General features: G+C 38.8%; 1 protein-coding gene across 2 annotated transcripts in view; it reads right to left on the bottom strand.

Annotated features, from left to right (window-relative positions):
* Window positions 1-519: 519 nt before the first annotated feature.
* si:ch73-138n13.1 (calponin homology domain-containing protein DDB_G0272472) overlaps window positions 520-23,226 on the bottom strand; it is a 61,154-nt gene continuing 38,447 nt past the window's right edge. For both annotated transcript variants that reach the window (XM_048210319.1, XM_048210320.1), the window contains exons 7-13: window positions 10,056-10,171; window positions 9,174-9,327; window positions 8,344-8,515; window positions 8,049-8,188; window positions 5,743-5,879; window positions 5,531-5,620; window positions 520-2,106 (exon numbers count right to left, since the gene is read on the bottom strand). In XM_048210319.1, the coding sequence (XP_048066276.1) occupies window positions 5,539-5,620; window positions 5,743-5,879; window positions 8,049-8,188; window positions 8,344-8,515; window positions 9,174-9,327; window positions 10,056-10,171 (801 nt within the window). In that variant the 3' untranslated portion in view covers window positions 520-2,106; window positions 5,531-5,538. The remainder of the gene's footprint in view (window positions 2,107-5,530; window positions 5,621-5,742; window positions 5,880-8,048; window positions 8,189-8,343; window positions 8,516-9,173; window positions 9,328-10,055; window positions 10,172-23,226) is intronic.

Below are 23,226 nucleotides of genomic sequence, written 5' to 3'. Positions count from 1 at the left end.
GGAAACGGTATTCCCTGGTGGCTGTGGCCTCTTTCAGCAGGATAATTCAACCTGCCACAAAGCAAAAATGGTTCAGGAATGGTTTGAGGAGCACAACAACGAGTTTGAGGTGTTGACTTGGCTTCCCCAGAACTCAATCCAATCAAGCATCTGTGGGATGTGCTGAACAAACAAGTCCGATGCACGGTTGCACCTCGCAACTTACAGGACTTCAAGGATCTGCTGCTAACATCTTGGTGCCAGATACCACAGCACACCTTCAGGGGTCTAGTGGAGTCCATGCCTCGACGGGTCAGGGCTGTTTTGGCAGCAAAAGTGGGACCAACACAATATTAGGAAGGTGGTCATAATGTTATGCCAAAACTCATACTGACCCCAAAACAACTGAATGGTAGTGTACAATAGAGGAGTTCTTCTCATAAGGCCTTCCCATAAAATCCTCAGCAGTGAGGCATAGTGCATGTTACCTTTGTAAGTTCTGAAAAGTACAATTTTAGGTCAAAGAAGGGGGGAAAAAAATCAATTTATAGTAAATTTTATTACGAATTTACAGTATTGGACACTGGCATTACAACAGTGCAATAAACATCTTTACAGTCAAGTCTAAAATAAAAAGGACAAATTACCCTTAAACAGACTATAACAACTGTAGGCAGACAAAGAAAGGAAGCTAATATTAAAAAAAAAAAAAAAAAGAATCGTAGGACACATTACTCACATACCGTCAGCATACCAACATCACAACATTGACATCAACGAAGACTCATGCGTTACAAAAGTGACTATTGGTCAGAACCGCTGTTCATTAACAGGTGAAAAGTGCTTGTTAAGTGGGAGTGGCACAATGGCCCAGCATTTTTTTTTCTTTCTTTCAAAGATACGGTTAACAACTAGTGTGCAATGTAATGTGAACAATGTTTACAGTACTTTGACATTTCAAACTTCCCTTAAGTGAACTAGTAAACAAAAGAAACAAACGTAAGATGTGTGTAACCTAGAGTGAGGGACACATTTGAAAATGAAACCTTTTCCCTTTGTGTTCATTCATTATTACATTGTAAGGGAAGAAATTAGATGTAATATGCTGATTGTGCAATTTCCTACCATTGTTTTTGGCCCATCATTAAAGCAAGTAAAGTATTGGGATACAAATAAGGAAATAAAGTGAAATAAAGGGAATGACTGATTGTACATGCGCAATTTTTGCCAATCATGATATTATTATGGATTCAAATGAGAACATGATGGAATGGTGAAACTAAAATGACACTTTATACGGCAGCACACAGACTGAACGTCCCAAATCTCAACACAAAATATGGGTTATTAGGAGTGAAGATGTGTGCAAACAAACTAAATTCATTCAGTGGCCCATTCAAACAGGTTCCCACGCGCACATCAACACGCATACAGTTCAGAGGGCTGCAGTTCTTCTTAAATGAAGAATTTCGACTCCTTTTTTGATCAATAAGCATTCACCATTTTCCTCTTTCAAACCAACATTAATACAAATATAACATTTTGTGATTACATGAACATTTGTCTAAATACACTTTCTATACAGACAGCTTCGCAATGATTTGTTGACTATTAAAGTTTAGAAATAAAATCGTGATGTCTATGGAAATGCATGTGCAACCTATATCCATCAAATGAATGGGAAAAAAAGCATGAAAGCTGTGCTAATATGAACATAAAGGGTAAAAAGAAACCAACATCATACTCCATATATGAAGCACTTGCGTGTGGTCCCACAGTTCCACTATAAAAGGATGATCTCTCGCTCACTAGAGGTTAAAGTGGCTTTATGCAAAAATAATTCTCTCTCATATGACGAAGAGCTCAAGAGAAACTCGACAACACATACATGGACACACGCTTCACACACAGATCTCTGCTTCGCCCTTTATGTCAGTCAGAAATCTTTTAGAAAGGCACCATGCACATGTACACGACTCAGGCTGGAGAGGAAGGCCAGAAAAACAACGAAACAGAATGATGTCAGTCAGCAGCAGCAGCAGCAGCAGAATTTCCGTCAACTCCAGGTCAAAGGTTAAGGCTTCTGTCATGAGTTTACAGCTACAGATACTGCAGTTATAAGGCATCCTGAAAATAAAAAAAAATAAAAAAAAATAATTCATTAAAAAAATTAAATTATACATACAGTGCCCTCCACAATTATTGGCACCCTCAGTAATTATGAGCAAAAGCAGCTGTGAAAATAAATCTGCATTGTTTATCCTTTTGATCTTTCATTCAGAAAATTCACAAAATTATAACCTTTCATTTAAGGAAAATAATTGAAAGTAGGGGGAAACTCACATTATGAAATAAATGTTTTTCTCTAAAACACGTTGGCCACAATTATTGGCACCCTTGTATTCAAAACGTTTTGCAACCTCCTTTTGCCAAGATAACAGCTCTGAGTCTTCTTCTATAATGCCTGATGAGTTTGGAGAACACCTGAGGAGAGATCAGAGACCATTCCTTCATGCAGAATCTCTACAGATCCTTCAGATTCCCAGCTCCATGCTGGTGCTTCTTCTCTTCAGTTCACTTCACTCATTTTCTTTAGGGTTCAGGTCAGGGGACTGGGAAGACCATGGTAGAAGCTTCATTTTGTGCTCAGTGTCACATTTTTGTGTTGGTTTTGATGTTTGTTTTGGATCATTGCCCTGATGGAAGATCCAACCACGGCCCATTATTTGGATTTCTAGCAGAAGCGGCCAGGTTTTGATTTTTTTATCTGTTGATATTTGGTAGAATCCATGATACCATGTATCTGAACAAGATGTCCAGGACCTCCAGCACAAAAATAGGCCCACAACATTAAAGACCCAGCAGTATATTTAACCTTGAGCATGGGGTACTTTTTATCCATGTGTGCACCAAACCCATCTGGTGGGTTTGCTGCCAAAAAGCTCTTTTTTTAGTTTCATCTGACCATAGAAGCCGGTCCTGTTTGAAGTTCCAGTCTTGACTGACAACTGAATATGCTGGAGATTGATTCTGGATGAGAGCAGAGGATTTTTCTTAAAACCCTCCCGAACAACTTGTGGGGATGTAGGTGCTGTTTGAATTTTTTTTAGGCTTTCTGAGACGCAAGACTCAACTAATCTCTGCAATTCTCCAGCTGTGATCCTTGGAGAGTCTTTGGCCACTCAAACTTTCCTCCTCACCGCGCATTAGGACGATTTAGACACACCTCCTCTTCCAGGCAGATTTGTAACATCTTTAGTTAATTGGAACTTCTTAACCCTCTGGAGTCTGAGGCTGATTTGGGGCTTGGAGAAGTTTTGGCATGCCCTGACATTTGTGCTTTTTTCAGTTGTTCATAAACATATAAATGACAAAAGTGTCATTACACTGTATTCAGCACAAACTAGGCTACAATAATATGTGAGGAACATGTATTTTTGAAGGAATAATGTTTATGCGTGGTTATTGAAAAAACAAAAAACTTAAGTCACTGAAATAAGGCCAAAAAAAGTATACTAAATCTGTGTTCACAAGACTTTTGGGTATTTGAGGTTGTAGACTAGAGTTTTGGCTTCAGAATTATGTAAAAATTATGCTGCCTACTCCTTCATATAAAACAATATATTGATTTAGTTTTTGTAAGACACTTTTTGTCAAGAAACACTGTATGCGTGGAGGCGTGAATCTGCATGAATAATGGGCCATTTACACCTGAGAAGACAAAAGAATTGCATAATAATGACCTGAAATGACTTGCATATTAATGAGGCCTTTCAGTCAGGTAGGCTGTGAAAAAAACCCTCTGTAATAATGTCTCAGCTCATCATAAACAGCAATACTGTGAAATATTATTACAATTTAAAATAATGGTATTCTATTATATTCTTTAAAATATAATGTATTTCTGTGATGCAAAGTGTCTGAACAATTATGTTACCTCTATGGCATTTCATATAGGCTTTTAGCTTAAAAGCATGCACATTTGGAGAAATACTGATGGATTCTTATATATTTATGTCAATTTTCTATACTGAGAAGTAATATTTATTGTCATCACTATGAGTGCTGGATACTGTGTTTTTAATTCATACTTGCAGCCGGAGGGCGCTCTCTGTACACCTTTAGTCCACAAATTATTCTAAAGAAGAAGAGGACATTTCAGGAATGGTGTTTTTAATTCATACTTGCAGCCGGAGGGCGCTCTCTGTACACCTTTAGTCCACAAATTCATATAAAGAAGAAAAGGAACTAGGAACTAACGGTATGTCTTCTAGAGATCGCTAACCATTGCTTTAACATCCAAATAAACACTTTTCAAGACAATAAATACACGATTGAGACGACGAATGCATGTATTGCCTCTGAATTTGCGTCTGAATAGCGCTGGCTCCGTGGGCGTGGCCGCATTAGCGGATAATGAGCTGAATCACAGACTTCTGACAATGCTCTCTTTTCATACAGATTACATAAACACAGAATGTTTGTTTTCGATTTGACTTGCATGATTTAAAACCTGACATTTCAACGTTTCTTTAGACGTAAGTGTCATTTTTTTTGTCATTAGTATTCATAAGTTACAGTTCATTTTCTGAGAACTATCAGATTGGACTTCGTTCAGAGGGAGAGGAGAGATCATGCATCATGTTAGTTTTCTTTATTTTACAAAAAGCACAACATTGTGTTTTTACTCTGAGTGTACACAAATAAAAGAAGACATTCTATAGTTTCAATTGATATATTACTCATGTCTCTATGACAAGAAATGACGGAGTATTTTAAGTCTGATTTGCTGCAATGTGAAAAAAATCCTGCAAAACGCGCCGACGCGTTTTCAGACCTCAGGGAGTTAATTATTGCCCTAATAGTGGAAATGGGGATTTTCAACGCTTTAGCTATTTTCTTACAGCAACTTTCTATTTTGTGAAGCTCAACATTCTTTTGCTGCACATCAGAACTATATTCTTTGGTTTTACTCGTTGTGATGAATGATTAAGAGAATTTGGCCTTTGTGTTTCCTCATGTTTATTCTCCTGTGGAACAGGAAGTCATGGCTGGACAATTTCATGTTCATGATCACCCTGGTGTGCTAAAAAATGTAAATATGAATGGGAATATACTTCAGAGATATTTTACTCATAAGAATTACTAGGGGTGCCAATAATTGTGGCCAACATGTATTGGAGAAAAACATTTATTTCATAATGTGATTTTCCCCCACTTTTAACTGTTTTCCTTCAATGAAAGGTTATAATTTTGTGAATTTTTTGAATGAAAGATCAAAAGGATAAACAATGCAGATTTACTTTCATAGCCGCCTTTGCTCATAATTACTAAGGGTGCCAATAATTGTGGAGGGCAATGTAAGTAAAAAGCATTATGATTAGGGATGTAAATAATTTTAAATAAATTGTAAAAATATTAGTTTTTTGCTGTGGTATCAAACTAAAAACCAACTAGTGCTGTTTCCATTGAATACAGATGCTTTAGAATTGTGACAGGTCTAATTATACAGTGGTGCGATTATGCATAAAAGGCACGTAAGACCGTTTACCTGCTTGTTCAGGCTGTACCGTCGCTTTCATACTGACTCAAGCGTTTTTTAGTCTTTAGTTCTTTCAGCCATTGAGGTGAGGACTCTTCTCTAAGAGAGGACAGAGACAGAACAAATCAGATACAAAAATGCACAGTCATACTGGTCAAGACTGCCGGGCAAAAGACAATTCTGAAACTTTATGATGTCCATTATCTTAAAAAAGCACTCACCCATTCTCTTTGCCACCAGCAGGAGGCAGCACACGGGAAGCTCGAGGCAAGAATGGAGATTTCGGTGAGCGTGAGAGCTGAGAGGGTGAGGGGCCGTCTGTCTGATTGTCTGACTCTCCTCTCTTCTTTAGCTGAGCCTGAAATGAACAAATGCACCTCATGTCACACAAGCTGCAAGCTTCTTCTGTAAGCTTCCTTATGTAATTGTTATGCCGGGTACAATCTGCACATTTTTCAAAAGTCATTGGGTGGCTGTTCTTCTCACACTACTGTCCGGGATACCATTTAGTTGCTGTTGTGTGCACATTACATGACGGATCGGCGACAGGGCATCACACGTTACACAACATTTTAATAGGAAGAATCATAGACAACTCTCACTGGTCTACAAACTACATTTCGCAACTTAACGCACGGTAGAATTGATAGAGGAAATAATGGGGCTTTACCCTATAAAGCCTACTGTATCATAATTGATACATAAATGTCTAAGGCCTCTAAATTGTCAACATGATCACAACTTAAAGGGTTAGTTCACCCAAAAATGAAATTTCTGTCATTAATTACACATGTCGTTCCACCGTTCATCTTCAGAACACAAATTAAGATCTTTTTGATTAAATCCATAAGCTCTCTGGCCTCCGACAGACTGCAACATTATTACCACTTTCAAGCACCAGAAATGTACTACAGACATCGTTAAAATAGTCCATGTGACTACAGCGGTTCAACATTAATGTTATGAAGCAGCAAGAGTATTTTTGTGCGCAAAAAACAAACAAAAATACTGACTTTATTCAACAAGTTTCTCTCTTCCATGTCAGTCTCCTACGCTGTTCACGTAGTAAACACAGTGCAGAGCTTCCGGGTTCTACGTCAGATTGCCGGCTCAGTATTGGCCGAAGCTGTTCATGTGAATGCGCGTGATGCTGACGCAGGAGCTGGCCAATAATTTGAAATAATTTGACTTTGAATAAAGTTGTTATTTTTGAGCACAAAAAGTATTCTCATCACTTCATAACATCAAGGTTGACCCACTGTAGTCACATGGACTATTTTAACAATTTCTTTACTACCTTTCTTTTTAGGCCTTGAAAGTGGTAATAACGTTGCAGTCTATTGGAGGCTAGAAAACTACGGATTTCATCAAAAATATCTTAATTTGTTTTCCGAAGATGAACGAAGGTCTTACGGGTTTGGAACAACGTGAGGGTAAGTAGAGTTGTCAAAAGTACCGACTAATCGGTACTGAAATTTTAAAAATGTGATGCTTTGAGCGCTGTTGAGCGGATTCATAAACACCTGATTGGCCACATGCTCATTGGATATGTCTGTGATTGGCTACAATGATCAACGCACAGGACCGTTTGAAAGCACACAGAAGTGTTTGAATTTGAAAGCGTTTTATGGTTTTGAAAGCAGAGAGAGTTTTATGGTTTTGAAAGCGGGAGAGTTTAAAACCCTCCTGTGTGTATCTGTGTAAGCGTTCAGTGAAAAGCATCATTGATGACTATTTACAACGTTTTTACAGCAGTGATCACTGAAGCATTGATCACATTTTTTAAATTTCAGTACCGACTAGGTACCGAAGTCGGTACTTTTGACAACTCTAAGGGTGAGTAATTAATGACAAAATTTTCATTTCTGGGTGAACTAACCCTTTAAAAGATATGCTTAGGTATAGAGTGACAACTGATATTTCTATTCATTTTATGCAAGTAGTCTGTTAAACTGTTATAAAGATCTCATTGATTTACATCGCAAGCCATCAGAATTTCATCTTACTTTTTACTTACTTTTTATCTAAATATCAGCAGCTCCACCAAATTGCATATTTTTACTCATTTTGGGCCTCTGAAAAAAACTTTTTTTGGTCCCACTTTATATTAAGTGGCCTTAACTACTATGTACTTACATCAAAAAATAAGTACATTGTACTTATTGGGTTCATATTGAATTGCAAATCACATTTGCAGCTATTGAGGTGGGTACGGGTAAGGTTAGGGAAAGCTTTGGTGGTATGGGTAGGTTTAAGGGTAGGGTAGGGTCAACAGTGTAATTATAAATGTAATTACAGAAATTAATTACAGATGTAATTACATGCAGGTGTTTTTAAAATATAAGTACAATGTAAAAACATGTATGTACACAATAAGTGCATTGTATCAAATGATTAATTTAAATGTAAGTACATAGTAGTTAAGGCCACTTAATATAAAGTGGGTCCGTTTTTTTTTTCTCCGAGTATCATACTATATGGGCTACAAAAGCCTGGTGGGGGGGTTTGTGGGCAAAAGGCCTCTTACCTTCAGAGCAGATGGGTCCATGCCCGGGAAGAGAGCCACTCTCTGAGGCTGAGACATGGAGGAAGTGCGGGAGTCGATTCCCTTGGCCTGCTCCTCTGAGTCTGACTCCTCCCCCTTCTTAGAAGAGTCAGTCTTCTCCTCTACAGACAGAGAGAAAGATTGAAGTGAGTGTCGATGAGTATATGCTTTTATAGGCTTCGTTACACTACAGAGGACCAGCACCCTACTTAAATCCAAACTCATGGGATGAGATGTACAGGTACACGTGTCGAGCTGCTAAGATGTGTGTAAGTACCTGTTGAGTCCTTATAGCGCCATTCATCATCTCCTTCTCCGGTTCCCTCGGGTACTTGTGTTAAGAGGGCGCTGTGACGGGCAGCTCGTGAGGGAGGGGCTCTGCGAGTGCTCTTCTTGTTTAAGTTGACCCTGGCCCGTAGCGCACTAGAGTCTAACAGTGTTGTGGTTGTCTACAGATAAACAAATACCAACAAATCTATAGTTCTGTGTGTTTGCCTTCTAACTAGGGTCTTTAAGTTTTATATAGAGATAGTTCCCCCTAAAAATGAAAATTTTGTCATCGTTTATTTACCCTCATGTTGTTCCAGACATATACAACTTTGGTTCATCTTTAAAACACAAATGACAATATTTTTAATGAGACCTGAGAGATTTGTCAATCCACTGAAAGTCCATTCTACAACTTTGACACTTAAAAGCATTGTAAAAGAAATTCATATAAATTGAGCGTTTTGATAAAGTCTTCTGAAGAGCATCAAGGAAGCATGTTTGAGCTTCCGTTTACCATATCTGATGTACACTGTGTTTGTCAATGTTTATATATGAAAACAGTTAAAACTAAATTAAATCTGTTCATCATAGAAAGTGATTGTGTCTCTTTGAAAAACTGCTTCATTCATACAAATTACTTTTAAATTGTCTTTATGAGCTTTTCAAGTGTCAGTCTCATTTAGATTCAGACAGAAATCTCTTAATTTTCATTAAAAATATCTGTTTTGAAGATGAATGAAAGTCATGTGGGTTTGGAACAGAATGAGGGTGAGTAAATGAAGAAATTTTTTCATTTTTGGATGAACTACCTCTTTATGGTATAAGGATGAAACTGACCTCTGGGAATGGGAGCTCTGTCTGCTTGTGAGGAGACGTGATCGAGCCATCGGGTGTGTCGATGAGAAAGGATGGTTCAGCCGATTGGGATGGGGTTGACTTCCGTGGAGACGGGGTGAGGTTGCCTTCAGATGAAGGTGTAGCTGGAGTGAGGCTGAGGAGGAGAAAAGGGATATTTGAACACAATTACATGTTGTCATGTTTAATCTGTACAGAATATACTTGGAGAAAGCAAGAAACATGACTAGTTAATATTAAGAAAATCTAAATGGTGTTTCTCGCTGCCACAATGTTAACAATATTGAAGAAAAGATCTGTCGCTACTTCCGTTACATCACAATTTTAGCAACAGATGGTTTGTAATTTGATTTGCACACATCACTTAGGCCTGAATGACGGTCAGACTCCCGTTCATATAATTTGATTTAATTTTGCAGTTCCTAATAAAGTTACCGGCTAACTATGATGAGCAACTGACTTAAGTTAAAGACGGATACATTGCCTTTGCGACATCCCTGTTAATAGACAACACAATGTCCACCCATCCAAAGACCATTTCAAAAGACAGATACAACCCATCCCACCCAATGATCGACATATTTCATCTGAATCCCTCTTAGTCACTAATGTAACCAAACCTCTCTGACAAGCCCAGTCTGCTCTGTAATAAAGATGTATCTGCCTGTCTGTCTGTCTATGAGATCATTATAGCATTATAGCTCTGTTACAGATGACCCACTCAATAGATGCAATTGATCCTGGTGTTGAGTTACAAACAGTGGCTGATGACAGTTTTTAGAGTCATTCAGGTACACAGTGTATATGTAAGTTTTAGGACAAAAAATGGCTCTTTTAGGAATTAAATGAGGCGTGCGTGTTCACCTGTCATCTGTGCGAAGTCCTGTCTCCCATGTACCATACTGACTGTCGGTCTCCTGCACCAGATTGTCTCTGTCTTTATTCTCCTCCCGTCCACTAACACTCTGCTTTAACAACTCCTGTAGAGAGAAGGAAGAAAAAAGGATGTTTTAAACTAAAAAGCTACCAAATTAATAAGATTCTATACAGGGAAGTAAAAAAAAAAACAATTTATTTTATTTATTTATTTTTGAGGGTACCACTGGCTGTCTGGTAGAGCCAGATGAACTACCAAAAAGAATCAAAAACACCTTTTAACAACTTAATGATAATTTAATGCTTTTGAGAGAAGTCTCTTTTGCTCACCAAAGCTTCATTTATTTGATTAAAATACAATACAAACAGTAATTTTGTGAAATATTATTGCAAGTTAAAGGTGCCCTCGAATGAAAAATTTAATTTATCTTGGCATAGTCAAATAACATGAGTTCAGTACATGGAAATGACATACAGTGAGTCTCAAACTCCATTGTTTCCTCCTTCTTATGTAAATCTCATCTGTTTAAAAGACCTCCGAAGAACAGGCGAATCTCAACATAACACCGACTGTTACGTAACAGTCGGGGTGTACGCCCCCAATATTTGCATATGCCAGCCCACGTTTCCAACATTATGAAAAGCATTAGACAAGGGCAGCCAGTAACGTCTGGATCTGCACAGGTGAATCAACAGACTAGGTAAGCAAGCAAGGACAATAGCGAAAAATGGCAGATGGAGCAATAATAACTGACATGATCCATGATAGCATGATATTTTTAGTGATATTTGTAAATTGTCTTTCTAAAAGTTTCGTTAGCAGGTTGCTAATGTACTGTTAAATGTGGTTAAAGTTACCATCGTTTCTTACTGTATTCACGGAGACAAGAGCTGTCGCTATTTTCATTTTTAAACACTTGCAGTCTGTATAATGCATAAACACAACTTCATTCTTTATAAATCTCTCCAACAGTGTAGCATTAGCCGTTAGCCATGGATCACAGCCTCAAATTCATTCAGAATCAAATGTAAACAATATAACAGTATACAATACTCACATAATCTGACGCATGCATGACGAAAAGTAAAGATCCATTTGAGGGTTATATTAGCTGTGTAAACTTTGTTTATGCACTGTTCAAGGCAAGCGCGAGCTCCGTGGGCGTGGAGCACGAGAATTAAAGGGCCAGTAGCCCTGAATCGGCTCATTTATAATGATGCCCCAAAATAGGCAGTTAAAAAAATGAATTAAAAAAAATCTATTGGGTATTTTGAGCTGAAACTTCACAGACACATTCAGGGGACACCTTAGACTTATATTACATATTTTTTAAAAAAAGTTCTAGGGCACCTTAAAAATAACTGTTTGCTATTTTAATATATTTTAAAATTGAATTTATTCCTGTGATGTCAAAGCTGAATTTTCAGCATCATTACTCCAGTCTTCAGTGTCACATGATCCTTCAGAAACCATTCTAATATGCTGATTTGCTGCTCTTATTTTTACCAAATGTTGAAAATAGTTGTACAGCTTAACATTTTTGTAAAAACCAGATTCATTTTTTCTGGATTCCTTGATGATATATGTATTTTGTTAGGCAATTCTTTACTTGTGAATAAAAGTATTAATTTATTTCAGTAAATAAATCAATCTTACTGGCCCCAAACATTTGAATGGGCATGATGTTTTGTCTAATTGTATAAAAGCATGAATGAAGATGGAGAAGGAATTTAATCATGCTGCAGCACTACAAACAACCACAAGGTGAAGCTAAACCTCACGCTCAACAACCCAGTCATAAAAACTCATGCACTCCCTTTTGGAGTGACATCACAGCACCAGAGCTGGACATTAGCCAATCACTGAGTGAAGAGATGAAATCGGACCAGCAGGGCATAAAACCATCTTGTGTGTATCACAGAACAGAGCAGTAGGACCATTAACCCCAACCACATTTCAGCTACAAACCCCACTGGCACCAGTTCAGCATCCTGTAACAAAGTATTCAGAAGCACCATTGTGTCATAGCTGGGCAGCTGCTGATATTTTCAGGGCAGTAATGTAATACCAGGCAAATATCCTGAAGCAGAGTCACAAAAACTTAGTGAAAATGAATGACAAGGAAAAACAGAACATGAAGATACTGGTGAGACTCCCATGAAAGTAGTGCAATGACCTCATAGAAATATACTGGTTGAACTGGTGAGTGTCTATTCAACCGTGCCTCTTTTAATGAGGAGACTACAGAGGGTACAGTGTATCTAACACACACACAAACTGAGTCATCAGCTCCTTGATCACAAGCAGAACGGAGTGTGATCACTGTCTATGTGACTGCAAGGGGTTTGCGCCAATCAGAATTGAATTGAAAATGCCTGGAGAACTTCAAATCGATTCCTAAATAAGAGTTTAAGAAGGTTTTAGAATAAGATATAAGATAATGTAGAATAAAATATAAGATAATTTTAGAATAAGAAATAAAGATAAATTCTACCAAGGTTTTAGGTATAACTTTATAATAAGTTTAACTTAGACTACATTTAGAAAAAGGAAATTATGCATTCTACAGAGCCCCTACAGGGACATGGTGATGGGGGAGAGAAAAAAAAAAAGATGGGAGGAAAAAATATATTTCTTCTAATTCTTTTTGCGTTCTCTCGCAATTATATAGTTGGGTATAAATAATAATAATAATAATATGTTTAATTTATATAGCGCCTTTCCCAAGCTCAAGGACGCTTTACAGAGACAGTTGTAAGGATAGTGGTAATAAATGAAAAACAAAGAATAACAGATTCATAAATACACAGACAAAAATACTCAGAGAATTACAGCTGGTTGTACAGAAGAGGAGTGTGGCTAAAGATCATGTAATGACTGGAAATATTGGGTGAACAAATAGGTTTTGAGTTGTGATTTAAATACAGAGAATGAGGTTATTGTCCTTAGTGCTTGTGGTATCGAGTTCCATAGTGTTGGTGCAATGACAGAAAATGACCTGCCGCCCATTGAAGATAGACGGAATCTAGGTACTGTAAGAAGTGCACACCCTGAAGATCGAAGGGATCGAGGTGGAATGTAAGGAGACAGTAGATCAGAGAGATAAGGAGGAGCGAGGCCATTGATTGATTTAAAGGTAAGCAGAAGGATTTTTTAAGTAATGCGAGAGGACACAGGGAGTAACAGGGACAACAAATCCTTCAACATTGACCTGTCAGTCATCTCTCCTTACTATCTTCACATGATAAGTGAAATCTGATGTACTGTAATGTAACCAACTACAGCATCAAGCCTAACAATGTCTCTTTAGGGGCTCTGTAGAATGCGTTATTAATTTTCCATGTCTTTTCCAATTCCAAATTAGGCTTTGGGCACAAACGGGAAAAAAGTTTCAGTAATTTTATGTGCTTTTGAAATTTCTATTTTTCTATTTAGCTATTTTTATTTCATTTTCCGTTAATAATTTTACTTCAACAAACTTAAAAAAAGAATAACATAAATGTATCTAATATTTATTTTAGCTTTATTTCAATGAACAAAAACTATTTTTTTATTGTTTTAGTTAAAGGTGATAAAGAGGATTTTTTCGTCGACTGAGAATCCAAAGACTGTTACTGAGTTTTTGAAATGAGCGCATGCGTAAGAACAGTCCCCCTCCTTCACAGCTCATTTCAAAGGAACGCCTCCCAAAACTCGGAACACGAGTGTTTACCACCGGCATTCGCTGTGTCGTGATTTTTGGATTCATTATGTCGGACTCACCGCAGGTAACTCATAATCTGCAGTTGTTACTCCTGTCTCCTGACAAAATCATTGCATGCGGTGCCTGTAGAGTGTGGAAAGTTACTGGAGAGCACAGCCGCGCTCGTCTCTCACAAGGAACGTCACGGCAGTGATTGACAAGCCAGAGGACCAATCCACGCACGTCTCTCACAAGGAACGTCACGGAAGTGATTGACAAGCCAGAGGGCCAATCGTTTATGCGATGATCACGTAAACGATTGGCTGATGTTTTTAAGGCCCTACCTCGTGCACAGATGATGTATAATAATATTATTCCTTTCAGTGCACCTAATAAATAGTGTTTTATCAGTTAGTAAAGACAGTTTCAAGTAATATTGCAAAAATGTATAAAACAAAACATCCTCTTTAGCACCTTTAACAATAACGACACTGCAGTAAGTAATGTTACTGATTAAATCTTATTAATATAAACTTATGCGTCTAGAAATAACTAATGTTTGAATTGAAATGCTATCTATAAAATTTTTGGATTAAATATTTGCATATAGACATTTCAGATATATTCATATCAACCAAGGTGAAAGAACAGAATTACTCAGAATTAGGGCTGGGCGATATATCGCAAGCAATTGTCACGCGCATTTTGTCAGTAAAGCCGGTTCCCTGATTACCTGCTTTCAAATGGAGCGCCATTTAATAGCCAGAGCCGTAGTTCACTGACAAGCTACGCAATATCGAGTTCATTATCGAAGGCGATTCATCTGCGATATGAACGCGATATTGCGTGGCTTGTCAGTGATCTACGGCTCTGTCTATTAAATGGCGCTCCATTTGAAAGCAGGTGATGGCGACTTAGCGGTAATCAGGGAACCGGCTTTACTGATGAAATGCGCCTGACAATCGCATGTGATATATCGCCCAGCCCTACTCAGAATGTTGCAATTCATCTTCAAAAAGTTGCCAAACAACATGAAACAGGTTTACAGGATGGACACTTTTAACACAACAAGTGACCTGTCAATGTGTTGTTGTGGTGAACTAATAAAGTTTCTCTGATGCATGACTTTCTTTGAAACACAATGGACCTTTTTACAGACTGTGACGACAAGTTATTACCATAGCAAATCTAGTAATGTGTTTCATATTTTAATTCTTTAAAAATATAATACACATTTATAACTCTAAACTTTGTGCTATATTACCTTGGCAGTAAATAAAAAAAAAAAAAAAAAAAAAATTAACACCTGCTGCGAGGGTGTAATACAACGGCTAAGCGAGTGATAAATCAACTCCCTGGGTCTTCTCCACATTTAATTTTTTTAAATCACAACATTTTACAAATAATTCAATCTCTCTTCTATAGGCCAAGTCACTACTTTGATTTATTAAACCCACAAGAGCAGAGTTATCTGAAAACAAAATCGCAAAGAGTCCATTCAATAATTCCTATTCCTGTCATTCGTATTCTGTGGGGCGTGGCAAAAATCACTTCAAATTCACAATCACTCATGAATGGAAAATGGAACTAAAAATGAGCCAACTATTAAACATAGTCACCAGAGCAAAATTCAGAATTTAAGACCTGAGCATTAAGTCATTAGTAATAATGAAAGAGAGAGTATATGAGACTGAATGAGAGGGAGAGTGTGTATTGAGGGTGTTTGCATTAGAGAAAACAGCACAGGATGTCATTCATCAGTTCTGCCTTTCCTGTCAGGAAGAGTAACAGGCAACAGAGCAGTGAGAATCAGACCGGACAATATCCGAGCAGTGCTACCACCTGACAAACAGCTCATCTCTCTCTCTTTCACACACACACACACACACACGGTTTACGGGGACTCTCCATAGACGTAATGGTTGTTATACTGTACAAACTGTATATTCTATCCCCCTACACTACCCCTAGCTATCTAAATAAGGACTTAACATCAGTCAGACAGTCAGTCAAACTTAAATTTGTTGCTATAAAAATGTTATAAGTTATGCTTATGGTCTGTAGATATCAGTACCAGCACTGGCTATTGAAAAATCCATTTCGTTTGACCACTAGTCATAAACACATGCTTGAGCAAACAAAGAAACATATGTCTGTATGATGAGCTCAAAAACAAGAGCACCTTTTTTCAGACAACTTTATGATACTCACTGATAAGAGTCACGAGAATATGTTGCCATATATATAGTATTTTCTGAAAAACTAATCCAAATCCAAAATACAGACTGGAATTACAGTTTATGTTAATCACTTGACCAGAAAAGCCAAGAGGAATGTCTTAGCAGCTGGTGGTTGATTAACCTAAAGCTTTTAGCATGCATTGCAGCGCTAATTCATTAGCATCGGCTACAAACACAATGTATCAGCAGAATGTCTGTGTTAACTTTTGCACATCTTTGCATATATCTACCCTCAAAGACTATGAAATGGGTGTGTTGGGTTACAAATGCTTTAATTTTTGGCTATCCAAACAATTTGAGTTTATTTACGAAAGGTAGATCTTCCAAGTTTCATATAAAGCCCATTAATAACAGCTATGCACTTCGAATGAAGACACACCTATGAACTGCTTGATTACCTTGGAAAGCGACTGATATTCTGTGCCAACCGATCACTCACGAATAAACGCACACACACACACACTGAAAGGGAGTGGTACTTAGAACTAACATTAGTTGTAATGGCCTAAAGGACCACATTGACAATATAAGGGTGTAGTCTCTAGATAGAACAATATCTTATTTTAAAGGGCAAAGCCCTGGATAAGAACACTCTTATCTGTACCTTTCAGTGTGAAAATAACAAATACACAGCAGAGAGAGAGAGAACTCGAAAGCCTCTCACCATCTCACTACATGAACAGGAAGAGTGCGTCAGGGGAAGCAAAGAAACAATGAACGGATGGAAAGAAAAGATGAGAGAAAGGGTAGTCGTCACTTCAACATCCAACACAATAATGTATGGCCTGTTATAGAGAGTTAAAAAAGATGCATTTGATTTTCTATTTACACTTGTCAGAGCCTCATCTCCAAATCTATCTCCTCTTTTGTGTCTCTTCATATTCAACACAAGCAATTTTTAAACCTTTCTTCATTTCCAGTAGTGTATTGACGTGTTTCTAGGTGTGTGTATTTGTTTACAGACTCTCATTTTCATCTCCTGGCATTCTCACAAAACATTCCCACCAAAGGTGTGGCGGCATTTACCTCAGGGAACATCAAACATTAACAGCTGAGTTTCCTGTGTTATGAAGGAGCAGTGCAAGATGACTTTGAAGCTGGACTGAATTTAAATATGTCAGCTCAGTAAGAAAAGGCCTTTCTCTGGAATACGTAGCCTAAAAAACAGTTATCACTATGAATCCCCTACCTGAATGATCAAAATAAATACCATAAAGGGCTAGTTCACACAAAAACGAAAATGATGTCATTAATTACTCACCCTCATGTTGTTCCATCTCCAACGTGTGTTCACCAAGGCGCACACGTGTGTTTTTTGTGCAACACATAGATGCGTGAACGCACGTTGGAGCAAAAATAGTTTGTAAATAAAGTGGTAAATTATGTTTTTTTTTTGTGCTAACAAAGCACTTGCTTCGCTTCATAAAATTGTGGTCAAACCACTAGAAACAAATGGATTACTTTTATGATGTCTTTACTACCTTTCCGAGGCTTGAAAATGGTACTTGCGTATGCCGTCAATGGAGGGACAGGAAGCTCTCAGATTTCATCAAATACCCCCTTTCCACCAGCACGAACCGGGTGCTAGTTCAGAGCTAGTGCTAGTGCCAGTTCGGAGTTGGTTCAACTGACGAGCCTTCTAAGAACCGGTTTGCCTTTCCACAGGCTAGAGAGCAGCACAGAGCCAGGTCCATTACGTCACTGTATACGTCTCATATTTCACAGCAAAGCTAGCGCCGCAGCGCCAAACACAAACACACCAAGCTTGTTCGAGATGCATCGGCTTCTCGCATAGCGATCGGTGCATGACATTAAAGCTCCACGAGAATGATCCAAAATCACAAGGAGTCGTATGCTCTGCAAACACTCCGATAGACCCGCGGCACCCGCCGAATCGGTCCGTGCTGCTCCAATGCACCTCGCACAAGCCTTCTATCAACAATCGTGGCTGTTTCACTACTGTTGATGCTCATGGCTTTGCGAACCTACATCGGCATCCAAACACAGCTCGCCGTAATTTGTATATAGACGGAGATTACGATCGAGCTGCTATTAGCTCGATTAGCTGCTATTTCAAAAATGGCGGTCTCAAGTTTCTTGTTGGTCACGGTAACCCCGCCCCTAGCCCCTGATGCAAGCGGTTCTTACTTCTAGCCCAGCAATGTTTTGGGGCTAATTACGAACCACTTTTCCTGGTTCGGAGCTGGTGCTTTGTGTGTCGAAAGACAAAGAATTGATTTGAAACTAGGCTCTGGCTCCGAACCAGCACTCAAACTGCCTTGGTGGAAAAGGGGTAAAAAAGATCTTTATTTGTGTTCCGAAGATGAACGAAAGACTTACAGGTTTGGAACGACATGAGAGGGAGTAACTAATGACTGAATTTGCTTTTTTGGGTGAACTAACCCTTTAATAAACAAGATCAGTCAAAATACTCTTACTCTATTGTACTGTTATGCACCAGGGGGCCAATTGATCAGCAGATGAAATGTTCAAAATACACCTTTCTACAAATTTTTAGTTTATTAAAAATAAATGAAATTAATGTACAAATTAAATTGTACATCATGAATGGTTGTATTTATATCTCTCACAGAGATATTCACTGAAGATTTTTGCCTCAGATAATATGCTTAAAGTGTTCCTACACATTTACTTTCAAAACGCATAATTCTGAGCATGTAACCCTGAGCCACTGTTACAAAGTTCAAACTATTCCAGGCAAAGTGTTCATATCTTAGCTTGTTCATGTGTGATAATATATAGTACGCCTGAAGGGGAAATGGAGCACTCTGCCTGTGTGTCACAGGGAGAGTGCTGACGACTGAAGGACACAGGAAATGTGTCCTTATCGTTAGTTAATTTTGTTACAATGATTATGTACCTGTTTTGACTGTTTCCTGTGACACTAAACGCAAAGGATCAATGTACAGTACAGTTCTTCCTTTTGTTCACTCATTCTGAGTGATGGAGGAATAGCCCTTGACTGACAGAGCAGAGTGAATGAGCATTATGAGATGTGACATGACTGAAACACAGCTATCAGGGGTTATTATAATCTAGTTGAAAACCTGCCCACCAGCACTGCCTAGTTTACTCCACCTCACTGTTTAAGACAAACAGCAGCTTCCTGCTTTTGAGATCACTCACTGTTTTGATTGGCACGCATGGAAAACAACCATTTAACCTGACTTATACATACCAAATTATCAGCAGCCATTGATTATGAGGTATAACTCAAACAGCAGCACAAATACGTAAAAAAAAATGTATGTGATCTTTTGTTGAAAGTAAGTATCTGCTGAGAAAATGCATGTAAATGTCCAGGAAGTATATGCAAACTGCCATTGCATTGTACTGCGAGTTCACCTCTTGTGTACTAGGGCTTTGGCATTCATGAAACTCTACCCATGCAGACGTTGCCTACATTTTGTGTCAATCATGCTGACCTAGCTTTCCCAGAATGCCCTTCTGGGCTCACTGTGCATCTCAAAGCTTCTCTCATACCACTGCAAAGGTCAAGCCACCAACAAATGCAAACAAATAGATATTGGGAGAAGGAGAGTTACTAGGCACAAAAGAGAGAAAAATGTATACAACACATAGGAATAGATCATATAAAAATTAGCAGTTGTTGGAGCTCTAAAAGTTATCCAGACAGAATGACATACAGGAGGTCTCTAAATTCATCTCCTATAAAACTCCATTGCTATATCCCAGTGTTTCCCCAACCCTGTTCCTGTTTGCACACCAGCAATAGGTATTTTGGATTTCTCCCTTATCTGACCCAACCATTTCAGGTTTTACCCTGCATTCAAATACGCCTACTTCCGTACTAAACAGTATGTGAACAGAGTAGTATGTCTGAATTCATAGTATTCATAAAATAGGTCCCTAGATGACCTGTTACTTTTGCTAAGAATCTGATGTGTGCATACAATTTGGACACTTTATACATAAATTGACAAGGATTTGTTAATGGAGGTGAAGTGATGCAACTGACAGCTAAGTCACATGACAATGACAACAATCATACTACACACATTCATAATATACATGTAACTTTTTAACCTGTTAGCGTTCCACCGTACCACCCACGGTACACATAGCTTTCAAAAGAGACCAAAACCATGCATATACCCCAAATGGTTCAAGAACAGCATGCAATTTACTTTGGGTATGCCTTTAGGAGTTTTAGGCAAATTTTACAGGAATGCTAAGGGGTTAATGGACTCACAAGTTTTGTTCCTACTCCAGTTTAGAACCTACTATGCAATTTTGGACACACCATTGGAGTTCTTTACTAATGAGCTGATGAGTGGAATCAGGTGTGTTTGATTAGGAAAGTTGGAAAATATGTAGAGTTGTGTAATGTGTAACTTTGCAGAAGGTTAGATATCCAGGAACAGGATTGAGCAGCTTTAGGGGCTTCGTGCAGCAAGGAAGGGCAACTTCGGTCCTAAAGGACCACTGTCCTTCAAAGTTTAGTTCTAATCTATCACTTGCACCTGCCTGCCATTTCAAGCAATCTTGATGACTTAGGTTAGATATTTCAGGTGTGTGTTTGATTAGGAATGTAGCTAAACTCTGCAGAACAGTGGACCTCCAGGACTGGAGTTGCCCAACCTGGCCATACAACTTGAGACAACTAGAGAAGAAAGTTCAGTTTCAGGTTAAGACAATGACAAAAGCAATTAACCAATATTGTTCAAATAGCATGTGCACTACTCTGTATTTGTGTTGGGTGATAGATGGTTTGAGAGATAATGATGTTGGAGTAATGCAGAGATAGAAATTGCAAATAGTTTCTCTTACAGAAGAGGGAGTGCTCGGTGAAGCCAATGAGGTGGTTCGTCTGCGCAGAGACAAGCGTTGTTGGCTGCGCAGGCTGAATCTGCGGAAGGATTCACGGCTGCGACTGGCCAGGCTACGTAGAGATGCGGCCCTCTTAAAGCCAACTCCGTCCTCTCCACCTCCTCCTCCAGATCTTCTCTCCACACTACTGGACACCAAATTGAGGGCACCTTGAAGGGAACGGCGTACATTCCCCATCCAGCCCGACATTTGAGAATGGGCCACCGACAACTTGTCTCCGAGGTACTCCATCTCTATTCACAGATTCAGAGAGAGTCCCAAGAGGTTGGCAAACTTATGGAGCTCAATGTCAAGATGAGCTTTTTCAGTGAGGTTCTTTAACTGGGGAAACAGCAGACATCCAATCAAGACTCTCAAACGGAGTCTCTAAGGTCTGTTGATGGTAGTTCAATCCCACCTTCAGGGAAATGGCATAGGTTTACATGAGAAACCAGTCCAGTCCAGTCAGGTCAAGTTGAAAGTGAATCTGTGGTTAAACTCCATGGTGAGTAACATTTTATGACACAAAGGACCTTCCACTTTAGCCCAGTCCATCAACTCAAGCGTTGTTCGGGTACACGGTGTTTCCAGAGCAAGGCCAGGACAGATTGTGTTCTACTCTGCACTGCAGTATGAAACAAACTTCAAACTGCCACCAAGCAGTCGATTGCAATCTAACTTCCCACCATGCTTGACTGACGGACCATTTTCAGTAGCATACTTTAATTTAATGCCTACGTCTTGAACTGCAAGAAAAAGATATATAGTAACATTAAGTCACTCAGGTACTCCCAAATTAAGATGCTCAACGAGATCAAAATTAGATGGATAAATTAGGCTAATACGAGTTCTACAATGCAGTTTTCTGTGACCTAAGACATCATAGAAAGAGCTGGAATACAGGACACTGGATTGTCCAAGAGATCACAACAGTTCTGCAATCCCTCATGCTCAGTGACAAAACAAAGTTATAGTTATTATGTAACCACAGAGGCACCTGCAATTACGTCCGTAAACATAAAATAGAGTAAGTGATGTAATGGAAGCCAATTCAATACGCCTTTCTTACTTACTGTTCTCAGCGACACTTTAGAATAGTTACATTTCAACCAATCAATGCATCAATGAATGAATAACAATGACATTCACATTTTACAGAGAAACATCATTTTGCTTTGAGCTGCGTCATTAGAGAAGGTCTGAAACGAACAGTGCACCACTCCTACATGAATGTTTGAAAGTCTTTTGAGTAGATCTGTCAGCAGAGTCACATACTCAAACAAATGCTAGTCAACTCATGAATCAGAGCTGTCAAACACACACACACTTTCCCAGTCACGTCTCAAACCTGTCAGGCAGTGCACGCTGCATGCTTCAACATAACTTTATCTCCTAAAAAGCATCAAAACTGTCCACCTGTCAATTCAGAGAATGTCTGCAACTCTCAATGTAGGGTCAAACGGAACGCTGGAGACCAAGACGAGTGTTTCCTTATTTCTTTGTTGCTAGAAAGCTCAGTACACAAAGGTCCAGGATGAAAGTCTGTCCGTAAAACATGGAAGTTACGAGCCAGGGGTGTCCAGGTGGTTTCACAGGCGTTGGCAGGAAAATACATATACTGTTTCGAGGAGGTCTCTTCCTCTGGTGTCCTTAAATGTGTCCCTGCAGGTACTGGCAGGTAGAACAGAAATGCGTCAGCTTTCCTGCCTCCGTCCCCCTGTGTTACAGGACTTGTGCTCAAGGAGAAAACAGAGGGAGGAGGAAAATGAGAGCAGAGACAGAGAGGGAGGGGTAAGGGAAGCCAGCAATATGAGCATGAGAGAGAGAGAGAGAGAGAGAGAGAACGAGGGGGGGGGAGAGATATATGTACTGCAGTATTCCCTGCTACTGTTCCAGCTTAGAGAGAAGGAGAGAGAGACAGATGGAGCAAGGTGCATTGGTTATGCAATATTGTCAGCAGCTAATTTTGCTTAGAGAACGCTTGATGAAAAGAAACAATTAAACGGAGAAATGGTCAAATAAATAGGATTGATAGCATATACCTAAGCATGTTATACAGAGTAAATCAGTCCGGCTTATAAAGAGTTTAAAGCACATAGTACAATGAGTTAGTTTGCTTTGCAAATTGACCCATCTGTCATGCAAATATCAGCGAAGACCAACTAAACCTTGCTGTCCATTTTTGGCCTGGTATTTATTTCCATATCCGCTTACTTCAGAATTTGCGATCTGAATCCAAGTCTTTGAAATCAAACAGGAGAAAAAAAAAAAAAAAAAAAAAAAACTTTAAAATGTACAATTTACACCTGCCTGATGATGTATGCATTAAAATAATTAGTTCAAAATGTGTGTGTGTGTGGGGTGGGGGGTTGTTAAGCGTTAAAT

Source organism: Megalobrama amblycephala, linkage group LG12, assembly GCF_018812025.1.
Source record: "Megalobrama amblycephala isolate DHTTF-2021 linkage group LG12, ASM1881202v1, whole genome shotgun sequence".
In the NCBI taxonomy this organism is placed as follows: domain Eukaryota; kingdom Metazoa; phylum Chordata; class Actinopteri; order Cypriniformes; family Xenocyprididae; genus Megalobrama; species Megalobrama amblycephala.
The sequence above is the reverse complement of the archived record's forward strand: the minus strand, read 5'-3'. Positions and strand labels throughout refer to the sequence as shown.